Raw genomic sequence first — 17,206 nt, 5'->3', positions numbered from 1 at the left:
TCAACGATATACTCTCATATTCCATTACCTCTACTGATAACTGTTTCAGTACTGGTTTGGCTATCCGCTATATGTGGATGGGTGTCTTTTGGTAAGTATTTTTTCATTACTTAAGACACTCTCAGCTATGGTTTGGCACTTTATGTATTAATATAAAGTTCTAAATATATGTATTGTACTTATATTTGCCATGAGTCATGTTTTGTATATTTCATTTTGCAGACTGTCCGTTTCATATTTGGGAAAAGCATTTTTTAGAAAAAAAATTTTTTACCTGGGGTATATAGTCTTTTTTCAAATTGACTGTTTTTCATTAAATTTCGCAGGCAAAATTAGGCTCGTGAGGAGCAAATTACCAAAGTATATTGCGTCATTCTTGGCGCAAGATTTTTTTGGCGTGAAGTTACATTAGATGACGCAAAATTCGTAATTTCCGGCGTCTTAGTTAACGCTGAGTTCCTTTCACAAGGTTGCGTCTTCAATGACGCGAGTGTGTAATTTCCGGATGTTGTTAGCGCCAAAACATTTTCTGTTTGCATTGTGCATCATACTTGGCGCCAAATATTTTCATTATTTAAAACCCCATTCCTATATGCCTCTTGCCTTTTTCTCTATCAGAGGGCTATGCTGTTTGCATTTTTTTCCCATTCCTGAAACTGCCATATAAGGAAATTGATAATTTTGCTTTATATGTTTTTTCTCTTAAATTTGCAAGATGTCTCAATCTGATCCTGTCTCAGAAACCACTGTTGGAACCCTGCTGCCTGATAACAGTTTTACCAAAGCTAAGTGCATTTGTTGTAAATTTGTGGAGATTATATCTCCAGCTGTGGTATGTAATAGTTGTCATGATAAGCTTTTACATGCAGAAAATGTGTCCATCAGTAATAGTACATTGCCTGTTGTTCCTTCAACAACTAATGTACAAGATATACCTGTGAATTTAAAAGATTTTATTGCTGATGCAATTCAGAAGGCTTTGTCTGCCATCCCGCCTTCTAATCAACGTAATAGGTCTTTTAAAACTTCTCATAAAGTTGATGAAATTTCAAATGACCGACAACATACTGAATTATCCTGTATAATCCTTCCTCAGATATTGACACGGACAAATCTACTTATTTAAAATTGAGTATATTCGTTCTTTGTTAAAAGAAGTGTTGATTACATTGGATATGAGGAAACTAGTCCTCTTGATGTTAAAACTAGTAGACGTTTAAATTCTGTTTATAAACCTCCTGTGGTTACTCCAGAGGTTTTTCCAGTTCCTGATGCTATTTCTGATATGATTTCTAAGGAATGGAATAGGCCTGGTACTTCTTTTATTCCTTCTTCAAAATTTAAAAAATCATATACTTTGCCAGCAGTTAGATTGGAGTTTTGGGAAAAGAGCCCCAAAGTTAATGGGGCTATTTCTACTCTTGCTAAACGTACTACTATTCCTATGGAAGATAGTACTTCCTTTAAAGATCCTTTAGATAGGAAACTTGAATCCTATCTAAGGAAAGCCTATTTATATTCTGGTCATCTGCTCAGGCCTGCAATTTCTTTGGCTGTTGTTGCAGCTGCATCAACTTTTTGGTTGGAAAGTTTAGTGCAACAGGAAACGGATACTGATTTGTCTAGCATTGTTCGCTTGCTTCAACATGCTAATCATTTTATTTGTAGTTCATTTTTAATATCATTAAAAATTATGTTAAATCTATGTCTTTAGCTATTTTAGCTAGGAGAGCTTTGGGGCTTAAATCTTGGAATGCTGACATGGTATCTAAGTCTAGATTATTATCTCTTTCTTTCCAAGGTAATAAGTTGTTTGGTTCTCAGTTGGATTCAATTATTTCAACTGTCACTGGGGGGAAGGGAGTTTTTTTGCCTCAGGATAAAAGACCTAAGGGTAAATCTAAAGCTTCTAACCGTTTTCGTTCCTTTCGACAAAATACGGAACAGAAACCTAATCCTTCCCCCAAAGAATCTGGTTCCAATTGGAAACCTTCTTCAAGTTGGAGTAAATCCAAACCATTTAAGAAATCAAAGCCAGCCCCCAAGTCTACATGAAGGTGCAGCCCTAATTCCAGCTCAGCTGGTAGGGGGCAGATTAAGATTCTTCCAAAGTATTTGGGCAGATTCTGTCCAAAATCAATGGATTCAGAGTATTGTCTCTCAAGGGTACCAAATAGGATTCAGAGTAAGACCTCCTGTGAGAAGATTTTTCCTCTCATGCATCCCAGCAAATCCAGGAAAGGCTCAGGCTTTCCTGAAGTGTGTTTCAGACCTGGAACGTTCAGTGGTAATCATACCAGTTCCGTTTCAGGAACAGGGTCTGGGGTTTTATTCAATCCTATTCATTGTCCCAAAGAAAGAAAATTCATTCAGGCCAGTTCTGGATCTGAAAATTTTGAATCGTTATGTAAGAGTGCCAACTTTCAAAATGGTGACTATAAGGACTATTTTGCCTTTTGTTCAGCAAGGGCATTATATGTCCACAATAAACTTACAGGATGCATATCTTCATATTCCGATTCATAAAGATCACTATTAGTTTCTGAGATACTCTTTTCTAGACAAGCATTACCAATTTGTCGCTCTTCCATTTGGCCTAGCGACAGCTCCAAGAATCTTTTCAAAAGTTCTCGTGCCCTACTTTCTCTAATCAGAGAACGGGGTATTGTGGTGTTTCCTTATTTGGACGATATCTTGGTACTAGCTCAGTCTTTACATTCTGCAGAATCTCACACAAATCATCTAGTGTTGTTTCTTCAAAGACGTGGTTGGAGGATCAATTTACCAAAAAGTTCTTTGATTCCTCAGACAAGGGTCACCTTTTTAGGTTTCCAGATAGATTCAGTGTCCATGACTCTGTCTCTAACAGACAAGAGAAGATTAAAATTGGTTTCAACTTGTCGGAACCTTCAGTCTCAATCATTCCCTTCAGTAGCTATGTGCATGGAAGTTTTAGGTCTCATGACTGCAGCATCGGACGCGATCCCCTTTGCTCGTTTTCACATGAGACCTCTCCAGCTTTGTATGCTGAACCAATGGTGCAGGGATTATACAAATATATCACAATTAATATCCTTAAATCCCAATGTTCGACTATCTCTGACTTGGTGGTTAGATCACAATCGTATAGTTTTAGGGGCCTCTTTTGTTCGTCCAACCTGGACTGTAATCACAACAGATGCAAGTCTTTCAGGTTGGGGAGCTGTCTGGGGTTCTCTGACAGTACAAGGGGTTTGGAAATCTCAAGAGGCAAGATTACCAATCAATATTTTGGAACTCTGTGCGATTTTCAGGGCTCTTCAGGTTTGGCCTCTGTTGAAGAGAGAACCGTTCATTTGTTTTCAGACAGACAATATCACAACTGTGGCGTATGTCAATCAACAGGGTGGTACTCACAGTCCCCAAGTTATGAAAGAAGTATCTTGGATACTTGCGTGGGCGGAATCCAGCTTCTGTCTAATTTCTGCGGTTCATATCCCAGGTATAGACAATTGGGAAGCAGATTATCTCAGCCATCAGACTTTACATTCAGGGGAGTGGTCCCTCCATCCGGATGTGTTTTTTCAGATTGTTCAGATGTGGGGTCTTCCAGAAATAGATCTGATGGCTTCTCATCTAAATAAGAAACATCCCATGTACCTGTCCAGGTCCAGGGATCCTCAGGCGGAAGCATTGGATGCGTTGACAGTTCCTTAGTGTTACCAACCTGCTTATATTTTCCCGCCTCTAGTTCTTCTTCCAAGAGTGATCTCCGAAATCATCATGGAACAATCGTTTGTGTTGCTGGCATGGCCTCACAGGTTTTGGTATGCGGATCTTGTTCGAATGTCCAGTTGCCAACGTTGGTCACTTCCATTAAGGCTAGACCTTCTATCTCAAGGTTTTTTTTTCCATCAGGATCTCAAATCATTCAATTTGAAGGTATGGAAATTGAACGCCTAGTGCTTAGTCATAGAGGTTTCTCTGACCCAGTGATTAATACTATGTTACAGGCTCATAAATCTGTTTCTAGGAAGATTTATTATCGAGTTTGGAAGACTTATATTTCATGGTGTTCTTCTCATAAATTCTCTTGGCATTCTTTTAGAATTCCTAGAATTTTACAGTTTCTTCAGGATGGTTTGGATAAGGATTTGTCTTCAAGTTCCTTGAAGGGACAAATATCTGCCCTTTCTGTTTTATTTCACAGAAAGATTGCTAAGCTTCCTGATATTCACTGTTTTGTACAGGCTTTGGTCCGTATCAAGCCTGTCATTAAATCAATCTCTCCTCCTTGGAGTCTTAATTTGGTTTTGAAGGCTTTACAGGCTCCTCCGTTTGAGCCTATGCATTCTTTGGACATTAAACTACTTTCTCGGAAAGTGTTGTTCCTTTTGGCCATCTCTTCTGCTAGAAGAGTTTCTGAATTATCTACTCTTACTTGTGAATCTCCTTTTCTGATTTTTCATCAGGATAAGGTGGTTTTGCGGACTTCATTTAAATTCTTACCTAAAGTTGTGAGTTCTAACAACATTAATAGAGAAATTGTTGTCCCTTCTTTGTGTCCTAATCCTAAGAATTCTTACATTCTTTGGATGTGGTAAGAGCTTTGAAATATTATGTTGAAGGTACTAAAAATCTAAATCTAAAGATTTCAGGAAGACTTCTAGTCTATTTGTTATCTTTTCTGGTTCCAGAAAAGGTCAGAAGGCTTCTGACGTTTTCTTGGCATCTTGGTTAAAGCTTTTGATTCATCAAGCTTATTTGGAGTCGGGTCAAGCCCCGCCTCAGAGAGTTACAGCTCATTCTACTAGATCAGTCTCTACTTTGTGGGCTTTTAAGAATGAAGCTTCAGTTTATCAAATTTGCAAAGCAGGAACTTGGTCTTCTTTGCATACATTTACTAAATTCTAACGTTTTGCTGTATTTGCTTCTTCGGAAGCAGTTTTTGGTAGAAAGGTTCTTAAGGCAGCTGTTTCAGTTTGATTCTTCTGCTTATGTTTTAAGTTTTTTTCTTTCATTTATGAGGAAAAACTTATTTTTCTGGTTGTGGATTTAATTTTTTTCAGCGGAAAAAAGCTGTTTTTATTTTATCCCTCCCTCTCTAGTGACTCTTGTGTGGAGTTCCACATCTTGGGTATTGCTATCCCATACATCACTAGCTCATGGATTCTTGCCAATTACATGAAAGAAAACATAATTTATTTAAGAACTTACCTGATAAATTAATTTCTTTCATATTGGCAAGAGTCCATGAGGCCCACCCTTTTTATGGTGGTTATGATTTTTTTGTATAAGGCACAATTATTCCAATTCCTTGTTGATGCTTTTTGCTCCTTTCTTATCACCCCACTACTTGGCTATTCGTTAAACTGAATTGTGGGTGTGGTGAGGGGTGTATTTATAGGCATTTTGAGGTTTGGGAAACTTTGCCCCTCCTGGTATGATTGTATATCCCATACATCACTAGCTCATGGACTCTTGCCAATATGAAAGAAATGAATTTATCAGGTAAGTTCTTACATAAATTATGTTATCAATTTAACATTTCTGAGCTAATTAAAATACTGTTGATTTCTAATTTACTTGTATTATTTATAATGCTGCAGAATCTGTTGTCCTTTTAATAATATTATTAGTATAATCATTAATACATGTTGTGTCTAATCCTAGATAGTGCCATCGTTTTGTATATATGTCTAATTTATCAGTTTCTTATAGATTGTCAGCAGCCTGCTGCCTCACCGCCACACTTCTCACAACTAACCCAGCGGCTTGACTGCCAGACTGTCAGGTAACGTTCAGCTAACGCTTCTGTACTGACTTCACCGCATGCAGTGTCTGTCCGCCAATGAATCACTGCAAGCCTTGTCCTCCAGAATCTCCTGTTCTACCCATCCTAACTCCGGTATAGGTTCTTCTTGTGCAAAGTGGCTACAAATTATACCCTATGGCAAATAAAGCTGGAAATGCTTATTATTCACAAAAACAAGAACAGGATATTCAGGTTCTTTGCCAGGGCAACACAATATATGGATTGCTATATCACATGGTGCTGTCTGATGGTTCTGTGGTCATACATTTTTATATCTCCATTAAAAAGGAACAAATTACAATTTATAAACCTTAAAAACAACAACTTTACACAAATCATTTGTTTTATCTCTGTTCTACCTAAATGGTCCATTTATTAAATATTCACATTTTTATGGTTAACTGTGCAGTATTTTAGCTCCACAACAATTATTAAAGGGGCATGAAACACCAAAAAATTATTTCATGATTCAGATAGAGCATACGATTTTAAACAACTTTCTAATTTTTCTTTGTTCTTTTGGTATTTTTTGTTGAAAAGAATGGACCTATGCTTAGGCGCTGGCCCATTTCTGGAACACTATATGGCAGCAGTTTTGCAAGAATGTTATCCATTAGCAAGAGCACTAGAGGGCAGCACTATTTCCTGCTATCCAGATGACTACCTAGGTATCTCTTCAGCACAGAATATCATGGGAACGAAGCAAATTTGATAATAGAAGTAAATTGGGAACTTTTTTTAAATTATATGTTCTGTCTGAATCACAAAAGAAAATGTTTGGGTTTCATATCGCTTTAAGTCTTCCAAATGGCAATCTCTTAGGCAAACATACATCAGCATTAGATTTTGGGGTTGATCACAATACTTAAGAAATATTTATCTACAAAAAAGGGGATATTCTACAGGATTAGGATCGATCTCTAAGCTGGTTAGCTACACTTTACTGGAACAAATATGAAGGATATAGGAGACTTGTCCTGGAAACCTAACATTCAAATTAGGTATATGAAAGTCATGTCATCCGGACCATTAAATACAATAGAATTGCATAATCAACAGATGTATAATAAAAAGAATATCACTTAGTCTGAATTTCAAATGATTAATACATTTCAAAGTTAGTTTAATTTCCCTTCCTCCTGTATCAAGTATCATGTGACAGCAATCAGCCAATCACAAAATGCATTTACATTCTTGCACATGCTCAGTAGGAGCTGGTGTCTCAGAAAGTGTGCATATATTGTGCGTATATTGTGAATATTTTAATAATGAATTGGAAAGTTGCTCTATCTGAATCATGAGAGTTTCATTTTTACTTTAGTGGTCCTTAAAAAATGTCCCACTCAATAATACATTTAGGGAAAATACTAATTTCTTACTGTTCTATAGTATATGATATCTTAATATTATCTTAGTTTTTTTAAAAAAAAGTAAACTATCAATGAAGATTATAGGTGGGCTATGATTTAATTAAGGGACACTAATACTAGGGTTACATCACATTGTCCCTATTAATTAAAGGGACATGCAACCCAAACATTTTCTTTCATGATTTAGGTAGAACAAACAATTTTAAACAAATTTCCAGTTGACTTCTATTATCAAATTTGCTTTGTTCTCTTGTTATCATTTGTTGAAGGATCAGCAATGCACTACTAGGCATATATATGCAGCTACCAATCAGCTGCTAGCACCCAGTTGCTCCTGAGCTTATCTAGATAAACAAAGGATAACAAGAGAAGGAAGCAAATTAAATAATAGAAGTACATTTAAGAGTTGTTTAAAATGGTATGCTCTGACTAAATCACAAATGTCTAATTAAGACTTTACTGTCCCTTTAAGATTTCTTTTGTTACCATCTGTTAAAGAGGCGTTAAAGTCATATTCAGAATGCAAAGGAAAGCATTTTAGATTCAGTTTAACCAATTTTCCCCTTTTGTTACTGTGCACGTAACCCACTGCCAGTAAGGCATTAGGTCACACGCATGTGCATTTCTCATTTGAGTGCAGCAAGGGACAACTTTTGTGACACCACAGCCTGAGCTTTGTCTCTGGGTTTATAGATCATCCTATGTTGCTTTTAGGAGAGGTCACTTATGGTTAGAGTAAGTTATTTCAAATTCTGAGCACCTATGGAATCTAGGTTCCCCTGTTCCAAACCATTTATAGTTTGCAATACAGCAGGATTTTGGAATAATGTTCAGTGGAATTCCAGCCTCAGATATCCCACCAAGTTAGGAATATTCTTTGAAATCTGTTTTCTTACACTTGGATTAGGTGGGAAAAGGCTATATGAAAAAACTATTTTTTTTTCTCAGGTTTTTCACATTTTTTGTGGGAGTTTCCACACCCCTACATGGAAGCAGATGATCAGTGGAAATGACAGCTCTTACCGAGCCAGGGTTATTGATGATTGATTCATGTATCTGAATACATGATTTTTCTATTTAAAGGAACAGAGCACTCAACCAATGTAATATGAAATAGCAGCATCTAAAAATGCCGAATATCTTTTTCCCAATAAACAAAGTTTCAAGTAAAAACTGTTTAATATTACATTTTAAAAACGCAGCTGTATTTTATTTTGTGCATGTTTCATAATTTAAATGTGTAATTTGATTTGCATTTTTTATATATTTTTAAAGCAGGCCTTGATCAATGTGTGAAGGTTTTGAGCAGTTTTACGATCTACTTTGGGTTGCCACCTCTGTTATGGGTTCCTGGACACTTATGAGTTATACATGCTGCAGGGTGTGCAGGGAGGAATATGAATTTCAACCCTGGACAGCACACAAATAGTGACACTGAACAGCACTATTCATGATCCTCTCTGCACACCCTCCAGCATGTGTAACTCATAAGTGTCCAGGAAAATGGCAGAGGTGGCAACCCTAGTTCTACTGCTGTTATTCAGCTAAAGCAATGTTAGACAATCCAGTTTTTTTGTCATTTGGCATTTCCAGAACATTGTTCAACTCAAAATAGCAAAACATTAACCCAAAACAAGTAGCCATAGACAGAAATATACAATTGGTCAGAGAAAAACAGTCAAATCTTGGATCATAAATTGACATTTCAGTAATCTTCTCTATGGTCTGTGTACAAAACACTGGAAACCTGATGCCTTTATCCACTTAATAATTCTAGAGTGGTGATATTTGGAAATGTATCATTTTGGCATCAGAACTAGCTAGACAATGAAATAAACACATCAGATGTGAGCAGTAACCAAACAACACAATAATGTCCACAGCACTCAGTGCTGTGGACGTTCTTTGGATTTACAGATTATTTTGGAGATTCAGCAGTGTCTCCTGTCTGCACGTGCACCCCCCCCCCCCTTACAGTTGTGCTGTACCTGTTCTTTTATCTTGAACAACACAATTATGGTGTTGTTTTAAAAAATATGTGAGTATTGAATGCTAAATACTCATTGTTGATCATGGACAGTAGTCATTAAACAATATCTCTTTATTTCTGAAAATTACTAATAAATGGTATTGCATTTTACACAAGGACTTTTCAGCAATATATGTTTACAATGAGGCTTGACAAATGTAGCTTAATACAGAAACATGGTGTTTGCTTTATATGCACAGTTAAAGGGATATGAAACCCAATTTTGTTCTTTAATGGTTCAGACAGAGCAGCAATTTTAAGCAACTTTCAAATGTACTATTATCAAATTTTCTTCGTTCTCTTTGTATCTTTATTTGAAAAAGCAGGAATGTAAGCTACATTTAGTCACCAATCTGCAAGCACTACCCAGGTGCTGAACCAAAAATGGGCCGGCTTCTAAGCTTACCTTTCTGCTTTTCAAATAAAGATACCAAGAAAACAAAGAAAAATTGATAATAGGTGTAAAATTGACTGATCTATCTGAATCATGAAAGAAAAAAATTGGGTTTCATATCCCTTTAAAGTTTTCCCATGCATATTGCTTCTTAACCTCTAGGGGGGGGGGTAAATAAATTTGACTTGATAACAAATAGAGCGCAGTCAATAACACAGGGTGTGTAATCTTGTGCTCAGCCTTGTGAATTTTAAGTGTCTGGTTAAAAATGTTAAATAAAGCATCTTAACGTGGCCATGTTAGGTTGTGGAGTCAGTCATCTAGAATCGTTCATTGTTGTGGATGTTTTGACGAAATTCATTAAATTTATTATCACTTCACATTTATCTCATCATCTGAACTGAAGATTTGGAAACTTACATTAGTTATTTCTGTATGTTCTGCAGTTTTTAAATATATTTGTGCTTAGTGATATATAATATAGTTTTGTCTCCAATAATATCTAACACTATTTGTTTACCACTGGTTCACAAAGTGCTTCTTCAGAAGTTCTGGTTGACTTGGTGAATTGATAGTTTTTTGTTCTACAAGATTTATTGTACAATGCAAAAATGTTAAACTTCAGAACACTGTAGTACTGCATGATGGGAAATACAGTTTTATGTTTTATTGTATTGCATTCATTTTCTGCCCATATTGTTCATTTCATCCAGATAATTTACAGCTTTTTTGTAATGCATTTATCCTTTTTTATTTTTCAGTCCTAATTTAGCTCCCCAAGAGGAGACTGCACATTCCAGCCAACAGTGTGCCCCCCTCAAGTGTCTCTCCAAGCCCCCTCCAAACCCCTAGTCTTCTGAAGAGAGCTGGTAAACTCAATGGACCTCCCTGTGACAGTCTGACAGCCTGAAGTGTGGACTTTTGCCTTGTTAGTGGCTATCACAGGTCAGATATCTGCCCAGTCAAGAGGTGAAAATGGTAAAGCACAGAGACAGATAAACAGGAAATGGAAGGGAACATTGGCTCCAAATAGCAGCTGTTGGTTAAATACAAGGACTATTCAAGCCAATATATCCATCTGTTTTTGAAAATTTGAAATTTTACTTTTACATGGTTCTATTTTAAACAAGGGAGACAATTTGGTTGAGTTTTATACATCTGTTATTACTAATGATATTTATTTATTGTTATTTTTATGTAATTGTGCACTTATTGCTGAGTTCTAAACAATTAACCTCTTCGGTGCCATAGAGGATGGGACAGGTCATGCAAGGTGTTGCAGTCCTTTCTGGCAACCAATGATCACAAAAACTATTTATTTATTATTTTCCTGGACTATCACAACTACAGCATGAACAGAACAATGAGTTTATCAATGGAGACGTTTGTAGGATAGGTTACATTGGATAAACTCACTTTGTCTGTCCAGCAGTAGTTTTTGGTCAATGGTCACGTATTACTTATGATATTATTTTGTATGGCAAATATTTATTCATGCAGAATCTTCTCCTACACGGCATTGTGTTACCGTGTGACTCTCTGCAGGGGTATCTCCTACTTCAGAAGGGATAATGCTCATTTTAGATTTATTATTAAACCAAGTTTTTATTTGTTTCCTTTGGCCAGAGTTTGGCTATAACTTAAGGCACAAATAGATGTCTTTGGGGTGAACTTGAATGTTATGGTAATAATAATAATGACAATATTAATAATAATGTGTTCTGCTAATGCACTGACGATTCATGCACTTGTTATGTTTAATTTATAAATAATGTAGTTGCTACATTTGGTATAGTTTAATGCTGGAAACTAACAAATTACTTTGAAACACTATAAATGTATAAGTTGAATACACCAATTTATTTGAAAGATCTTTATTTTTATGCCAGTGGTTATTGTCCGGGTAACGTACTCACAAATTAAAGGGGCGTGAAAGTTCAATTTGAAATGCAAAATGAATGACTAATCAGAGCATGCAGGGGAGGAGGAAGTGCACTTACACTGCCTACTACCGAATGAGCTGCAGATCACATGCAGTAGAAACGTTGTCACAAAGCAGTGATACCTTTTCTAAGAAATACATTTGAAAGCATTTTCTTACCAACTATATTTCCATACAAATCATACAAAAAGCAACTAATATAAAGGCAGAAACATCAAAAATGGACTAATGTTTCCGTTAGCTGCCTTATGTTTGATTGCAGGTTGTTATAGACTAGCAAGCTCAGTTCATGACTATTGTGTAATTAACCCTTACCTATATTTTTTTGTTAAAATGTAATTAACATTTTATAACATTCAAACACTTGCAGTGTTTCACTCCTTTTATTTGTAAAAAAAAAAAAAAGCTTAATATTTTTTAAAAGTGTGATTCCCCCCCCCCACTATTTTAACAGGGAAATTAATATTTTTTAATTTTTTTGTTTGTTGTTGTTTTTTAATGTGAACTGGGCATGCATGAGAATAACAACAAAACACTATGTAAAGAACCAAAGTATGCAGAAGGAAAATGCTAAAAGTGGATTTTTATGAGGAAAAAAATATTGAAAAATATTTTAAGAAAACGAGTGCAAAAGTATTTTTTTTTTTAATGGAATATTGTTGTTTACGTTTCTGTAAATTACACAATGCACAGCCATTTGAAAAGATGATACGATGGAATTTCTCCAGATGGGAAAACATTTCAAATAACACTTTTTATGACCCTTTAATTTTTTTTTTCTCTGTCCGTATTTGATTGCTATCCTGCCAGTGAAAGGGCTGTGTGGCCCTGTAGTTACAAAAAATGACTCTGAAGGTTCTGAATAAACCTACATTATAAGGGAGTGAGTATGTGATTATTTTACTGTATTTCAGCGCTATTATTTCAGCATAATTTGTGAATAAAGCACTTGTGATATATATATATATATATATATTTATGTTATTTATTTATTTTGAAAGAGACAGAAAAAGTCAAAACTAAACCTTCACAATGCAGATACAGCATACAATTTTTTAAAAATCTTTCCAATTTCCATTCTCTTGGAATCCTTTGTTAAAGAGCATACTTAGGCTCCAAAACAGCAGTGCACTACTGGGAGCTAGCTGATGCTTGGTGGCTGCGCATATATGTCTTATGTCATTGGCTAACCAAGTAGTGCATTGCTACTACTTCAACAAAGGATACCAAGAAAATGAAGCAAATTTAACAATATACGTAAATTGAGACGTTGTTTTAAATTGTATGCTCTGTCTGAATGATGAAAGATAAATATTGGAATTTCTGTTACTTTAACTACAGTCAGCAATTGAATTGAGTGAAGTGTAATGGTGCTTTTGTTAATTTATTTCAGTAACACTGAACAAACAGACACAATTTGTTTTGTAATAAATATTTTATCTTAAAAGGGGAAATGTCTGCTCATCAAGACTTATATTCTGCTGAAGAGGAAGTGGAATATTCTAGACAAATAGTAATTATAGTGAGAAAATACAATTTTGGATGCCTGATTGGAAGGGAAGGAACTTGCGATACACATTACCACTAGTTTCTGATTGTTGCCCTGCTGAGCTGACCCAGCCGAGAGCAGAGAGACAAAACTTCAGGGACCCAAGTGAAAACGTAAATGCCGCAAGTTGCGCCCTATAAGTTTGTTCTGTTCAAAGTGCTGCAACAGGACTGACAACAGCGAGCACAAAAGTGATTTTGATAAGATAAAAAGCATGTGTTCATTGAAAATTATACATTAGAAATGCTCCTAATCTACTTGACCCATTGCAGTTTTGTCATTATGGTGGCAATCAATATTCCTTTTGCCAAGTAACATGGATTAAAGCATATTCATTGTCTTGGCATCGAATAAATATTATGATTACTTTGTTTCTGTTTTTATAACCTGTTTAAAAAATAAAAATACTTTGTTTCTTTACAATTTTTTTTTTATTATTTTAGAAGATTTTGATGTTTTGGTTTAGTAGACTAATATAAGGGTACGATTCCACTCATTCTCTTACTTGATAACTCCCATGAAACTCATCATTCCTAATTTCCCCAAAAAAGCACTGTTAGAGGACCAGTCAACATATTAGATTTGCATAATCAACAAATGCAAAATAACAAGACAATGCAATAGCACTTAGTCTGAACTTCAAATGAGTAGTAGATTTTTTTATAACAAATTTCAAAGTTATGTATATTTCCACTCCCCTTGTACTATGTGATAGCAATCAGCCAATCACAAATGCATATACGTATAGTCTGTGAATTCTTGCACATGCTCAGTAGGATCTGGTGCCTCAAAAATTGTAAATATAAAAGACTGTGCACATTTTTTTTAATGAAAGTAAATTGGAAAGTTGTTTAAAATTACATGCTGTATCTGAATCATGAAAATTTAATTTAACCTGAGTGTCCCTTTAACGGCTGATAACAAATTGATACAAAAAAAAAAAATACAATGCACAACAAACATCCAAACCTTAAATGACGCTCTTGTTACATTACATCACATCCTTATTTACTACACAACCAATCATAAACATTAACAACATGAACACAATACATAGGCCTAGTTTCCATTGAGGTGGTAAAGTTTGGAAACTGTTGTTAAAACATTTACCTCCATTAAAATCTATGGAGAATTGAAACTTTAATGGTATAAATGAACAAGGTAAAGTGGCCAGTATAAAACTCAGGTGGTTATGTAAAGGTGAACATGATATAATTCAACAGCTCTCAATATATATTTTTTCTTCTTTCTCAGTCACAGTATATATATAGGATCCGGTATATGAAAAACTGTAGTTAGATGGCAAATAGTAAACACCTTGACCCCATCTAGCAGTATATCAGGATCATGCAAATATAGATGGCTAATAACTACGTTGTCTGGCTGCCTGTGTCCGACCACCCACTCTGCTGGTATCGGTGTGTCAGAGCGCAGCCCGGGCAACTAAGCCAAATGACTGAAACTTGTATCTGTATCCACTCACCCACTCTTCTGTGATCTCAGCACTATCGTTTATTCCAGTAATGAACGGAGAGGCGATGATCCATGCAAAGCCGCTCCTGCAGCAAACTGTGTCTTTATCCTCCAGAAATTGTACCGGTCACGTGGGTCTTGGCAGCCAATCAGAACGTCGATTGAAAGAATTGAAAGCTGACGTCACCAACCACCCGGCTCTTCCGAATCACTCAGCTGTATGGGAAATAGCCGTAGGCAAGATACAGGCTCTATGAGTGGAGCGGTTCCTCAAAAAAACACTGCTTAAAGTTAGCAATTGAAAAAGAGAGTCCAAAGAGCCAACTTGAAATAAAAAAAAGATCAAACTTTATTAAATATAGATTAAAAAGTCCACAGGGGATGGAAAAAATAACGAAAGGTCATACAAATACGTCTGACCGGTTTCGGTGTAACAACACCGTAATCATAGACAATAATTTGCTACATCTGTTATGACCTTATATGTCATGCAGTCCTATCTGATTTGTTAAAACTTAAATGAAACTATGACCTAAAGTTAACCCTTTGTTTACTTAGAAAAATGTATATATGAAATACAATGTTTAAAGAGGAACTTGGAAAAATCTCAGCAGTGATGATCCTGGCTAATTAAGAAATATTATAAAAGCTATTATAAACTACCAACCACTACCAATAGTGAATATACTAATCAACCTAAAACTTAAATAGTAGAGACTACTCCAAGCATTAAATGCTACTCATATTGGTATCAATCAATATTTAAACACCAGTATATGTATTCATCTATTCCTCACCAATATGGCTTAATAGCCATTAGATACTTCCTAGATTTATATACAGATTTGACATATGAGATGAAAACTTTCATTATTAAGATGATTAAATTTTTGTTGGAACATAACTTTTTTTTACGTTTCAGGGACGCTATTACCTCCAGAGACGTGGCACAGCGGTGGGAGCAAAATTTGCCCCATCATACGCCAACCTATTCATGGGTTGGTGGGAGAGGTGCCACATCCATGGGGGTACTGGCGTCCCTACGCAACATATAATTAAGTACATCAGGTATATTTATGACCTCCTGATAGTTTGGTCATCCGACCAGAAAAAGGCAAAACGTTTTGTTGATGACTTAAACATGAATCCTGTTGGTATTCGTTTCACCTATGAATGGCAAAAAGATAGTATCAACTTTTTATATGTTTCCCTAAAGGGGTTAGTGTCATCAGGAAAAGTGGTTTCCACCTTCTATAGGAAGCCGATTGCAGGTCTCAAAGTCATTTAGATTTCATCAGACAGGAGAAGAATTCATGACCAAAGGGTGCATAAATTGCAAAAGTATATATGTCATTTATTTGGTCGAATGCACTCAGTGAAAAAAGGTATACGTGGGTAGAACTACCAGAGAGGTGGGCACATGAATACGAGAACACTTGTCGTACATCTCAGGTGAGAAAACATGCTCAGCAAACTTTTTTACCTGTTTTTACTGCTCTTGAAAAAGACGCTTGAGCGTTGAAACGCGTAGAGCTAAAATAAATATTTTTATCTTTTATATTTGGAATCATTCTTTTCCTGTGACGAGCCAGACTTACTATATTGGATAAGTAAGTTACTACTTGATTTATAACAAAAGTTATTACTTTACTGCTGATGGGGTTTTTAATCCATTTCCAGCCCAGCTGATATCATCTTTGAAATTTACCTTCCTATCCTTTGGAGAAAGACACACCTTAGAAGCTGAACTCACATTACTAAAGGAGTGAGTATACTGCACATTATTTTGTCGGATTTAAACTTGCACATCAAGTCCATTTCTATCTATTATTAGAAAAATTAACTACACACCAAGACCAGCGCCATCCATTTCGATTTGCCTATTGTTTGTACAGTCCCTGGGGAGAGACTGAAGGAAGGCAGCAGTCACCTTTATATCATTTTAATAAGGAGAGTATTGTTTTTTAGCACATTGTGTTGAGCATATTTGTTTGTTAACATCTGACTTGTTTGCCACACACATATTTTCTGTACACATCTTTATATATTAACTTATACTGGTGTTTAAATATTGATTGATACCAATATGAGTAGCATTTAATGCTTGGAGTAGTCTCTACTATTTAAGTTTTAGGTTGATTAGTATATTCACTATTGGTAGTGGTTGATAGTTTATAATATCTTTTATAATATCTCTTAATTAGCCAGGATCATCGCTGCTGAGATTTTTCCAAGTTCCTCTTTAAACATTGTATTTCATATATACATTTTTCTAGGTAAACAAAGGGTTAACTTTAGGTCATAGTTTCCTTTAAGTTTTAACCACTCAGATAGGACTGTATGACATATAAGGTCATAACAGATGTAGCAAATTATTGTCTATGATTACGGTGTTGTTACACCGAAATCAGTCAGACGTATTTGTATGACCTTTAGTTATTTTTTCCATCCCCTGTGGATTTTTTAATCTATATTTAATAAAGTTTGATGTTTTTTTTATTTCAAGTTGGCTCTTTGGACTCTCTTTTTCAATCCAAACTTTAGTTGCACACTATAAAAACAGCGTTACCGCTCCTCTATCTTTAGATGTGCATCAGTTCCCATAGGAGTCTTTTTGCATTTAATAGATGGTGATGTTTAGTATCATTTGTTATT

The 17,206-nt window shown here is 35.6% G+C and overlaps 1 protein-coding gene across 1 annotated transcript in view; it reads left to right on the top strand.

The window, feature by feature from the left end:
• The window catches only part of BICD1 (BICD cargo adaptor 1), a 672,372-nt gene extending 659,880 nt beyond the window's left edge, over nucleotides 1-12,492 (top strand). Inside the window, 2 exon segments of the mRNA XM_053719022.1 lie at nucleotides 5,701-5,773; nucleotides 10,349-12,492. Coding sequence (XP_053574997.1) covers nucleotides 5,701-5,773; nucleotides 10,349-10,439 — 164 coding nt within the window. The 3' untranslated portion in view covers nucleotides 10,440-12,492.
• Nucleotides 12,493-17,206: the final 4,714 nt, after the last annotated feature.

This window comes from Bombina bombina, chromosome 6 (genome assembly GCF_027579735.1).
Source record: "Bombina bombina isolate aBomBom1 chromosome 6, aBomBom1.pri, whole genome shotgun sequence".
NCBI classification, from domain to species: domain Eukaryota; kingdom Metazoa; phylum Chordata; class Amphibia; order Anura; family Bombinatoridae; genus Bombina; species Bombina bombina.
This window is presented reverse-complemented; position numbering and strand designations above follow the sequence as displayed.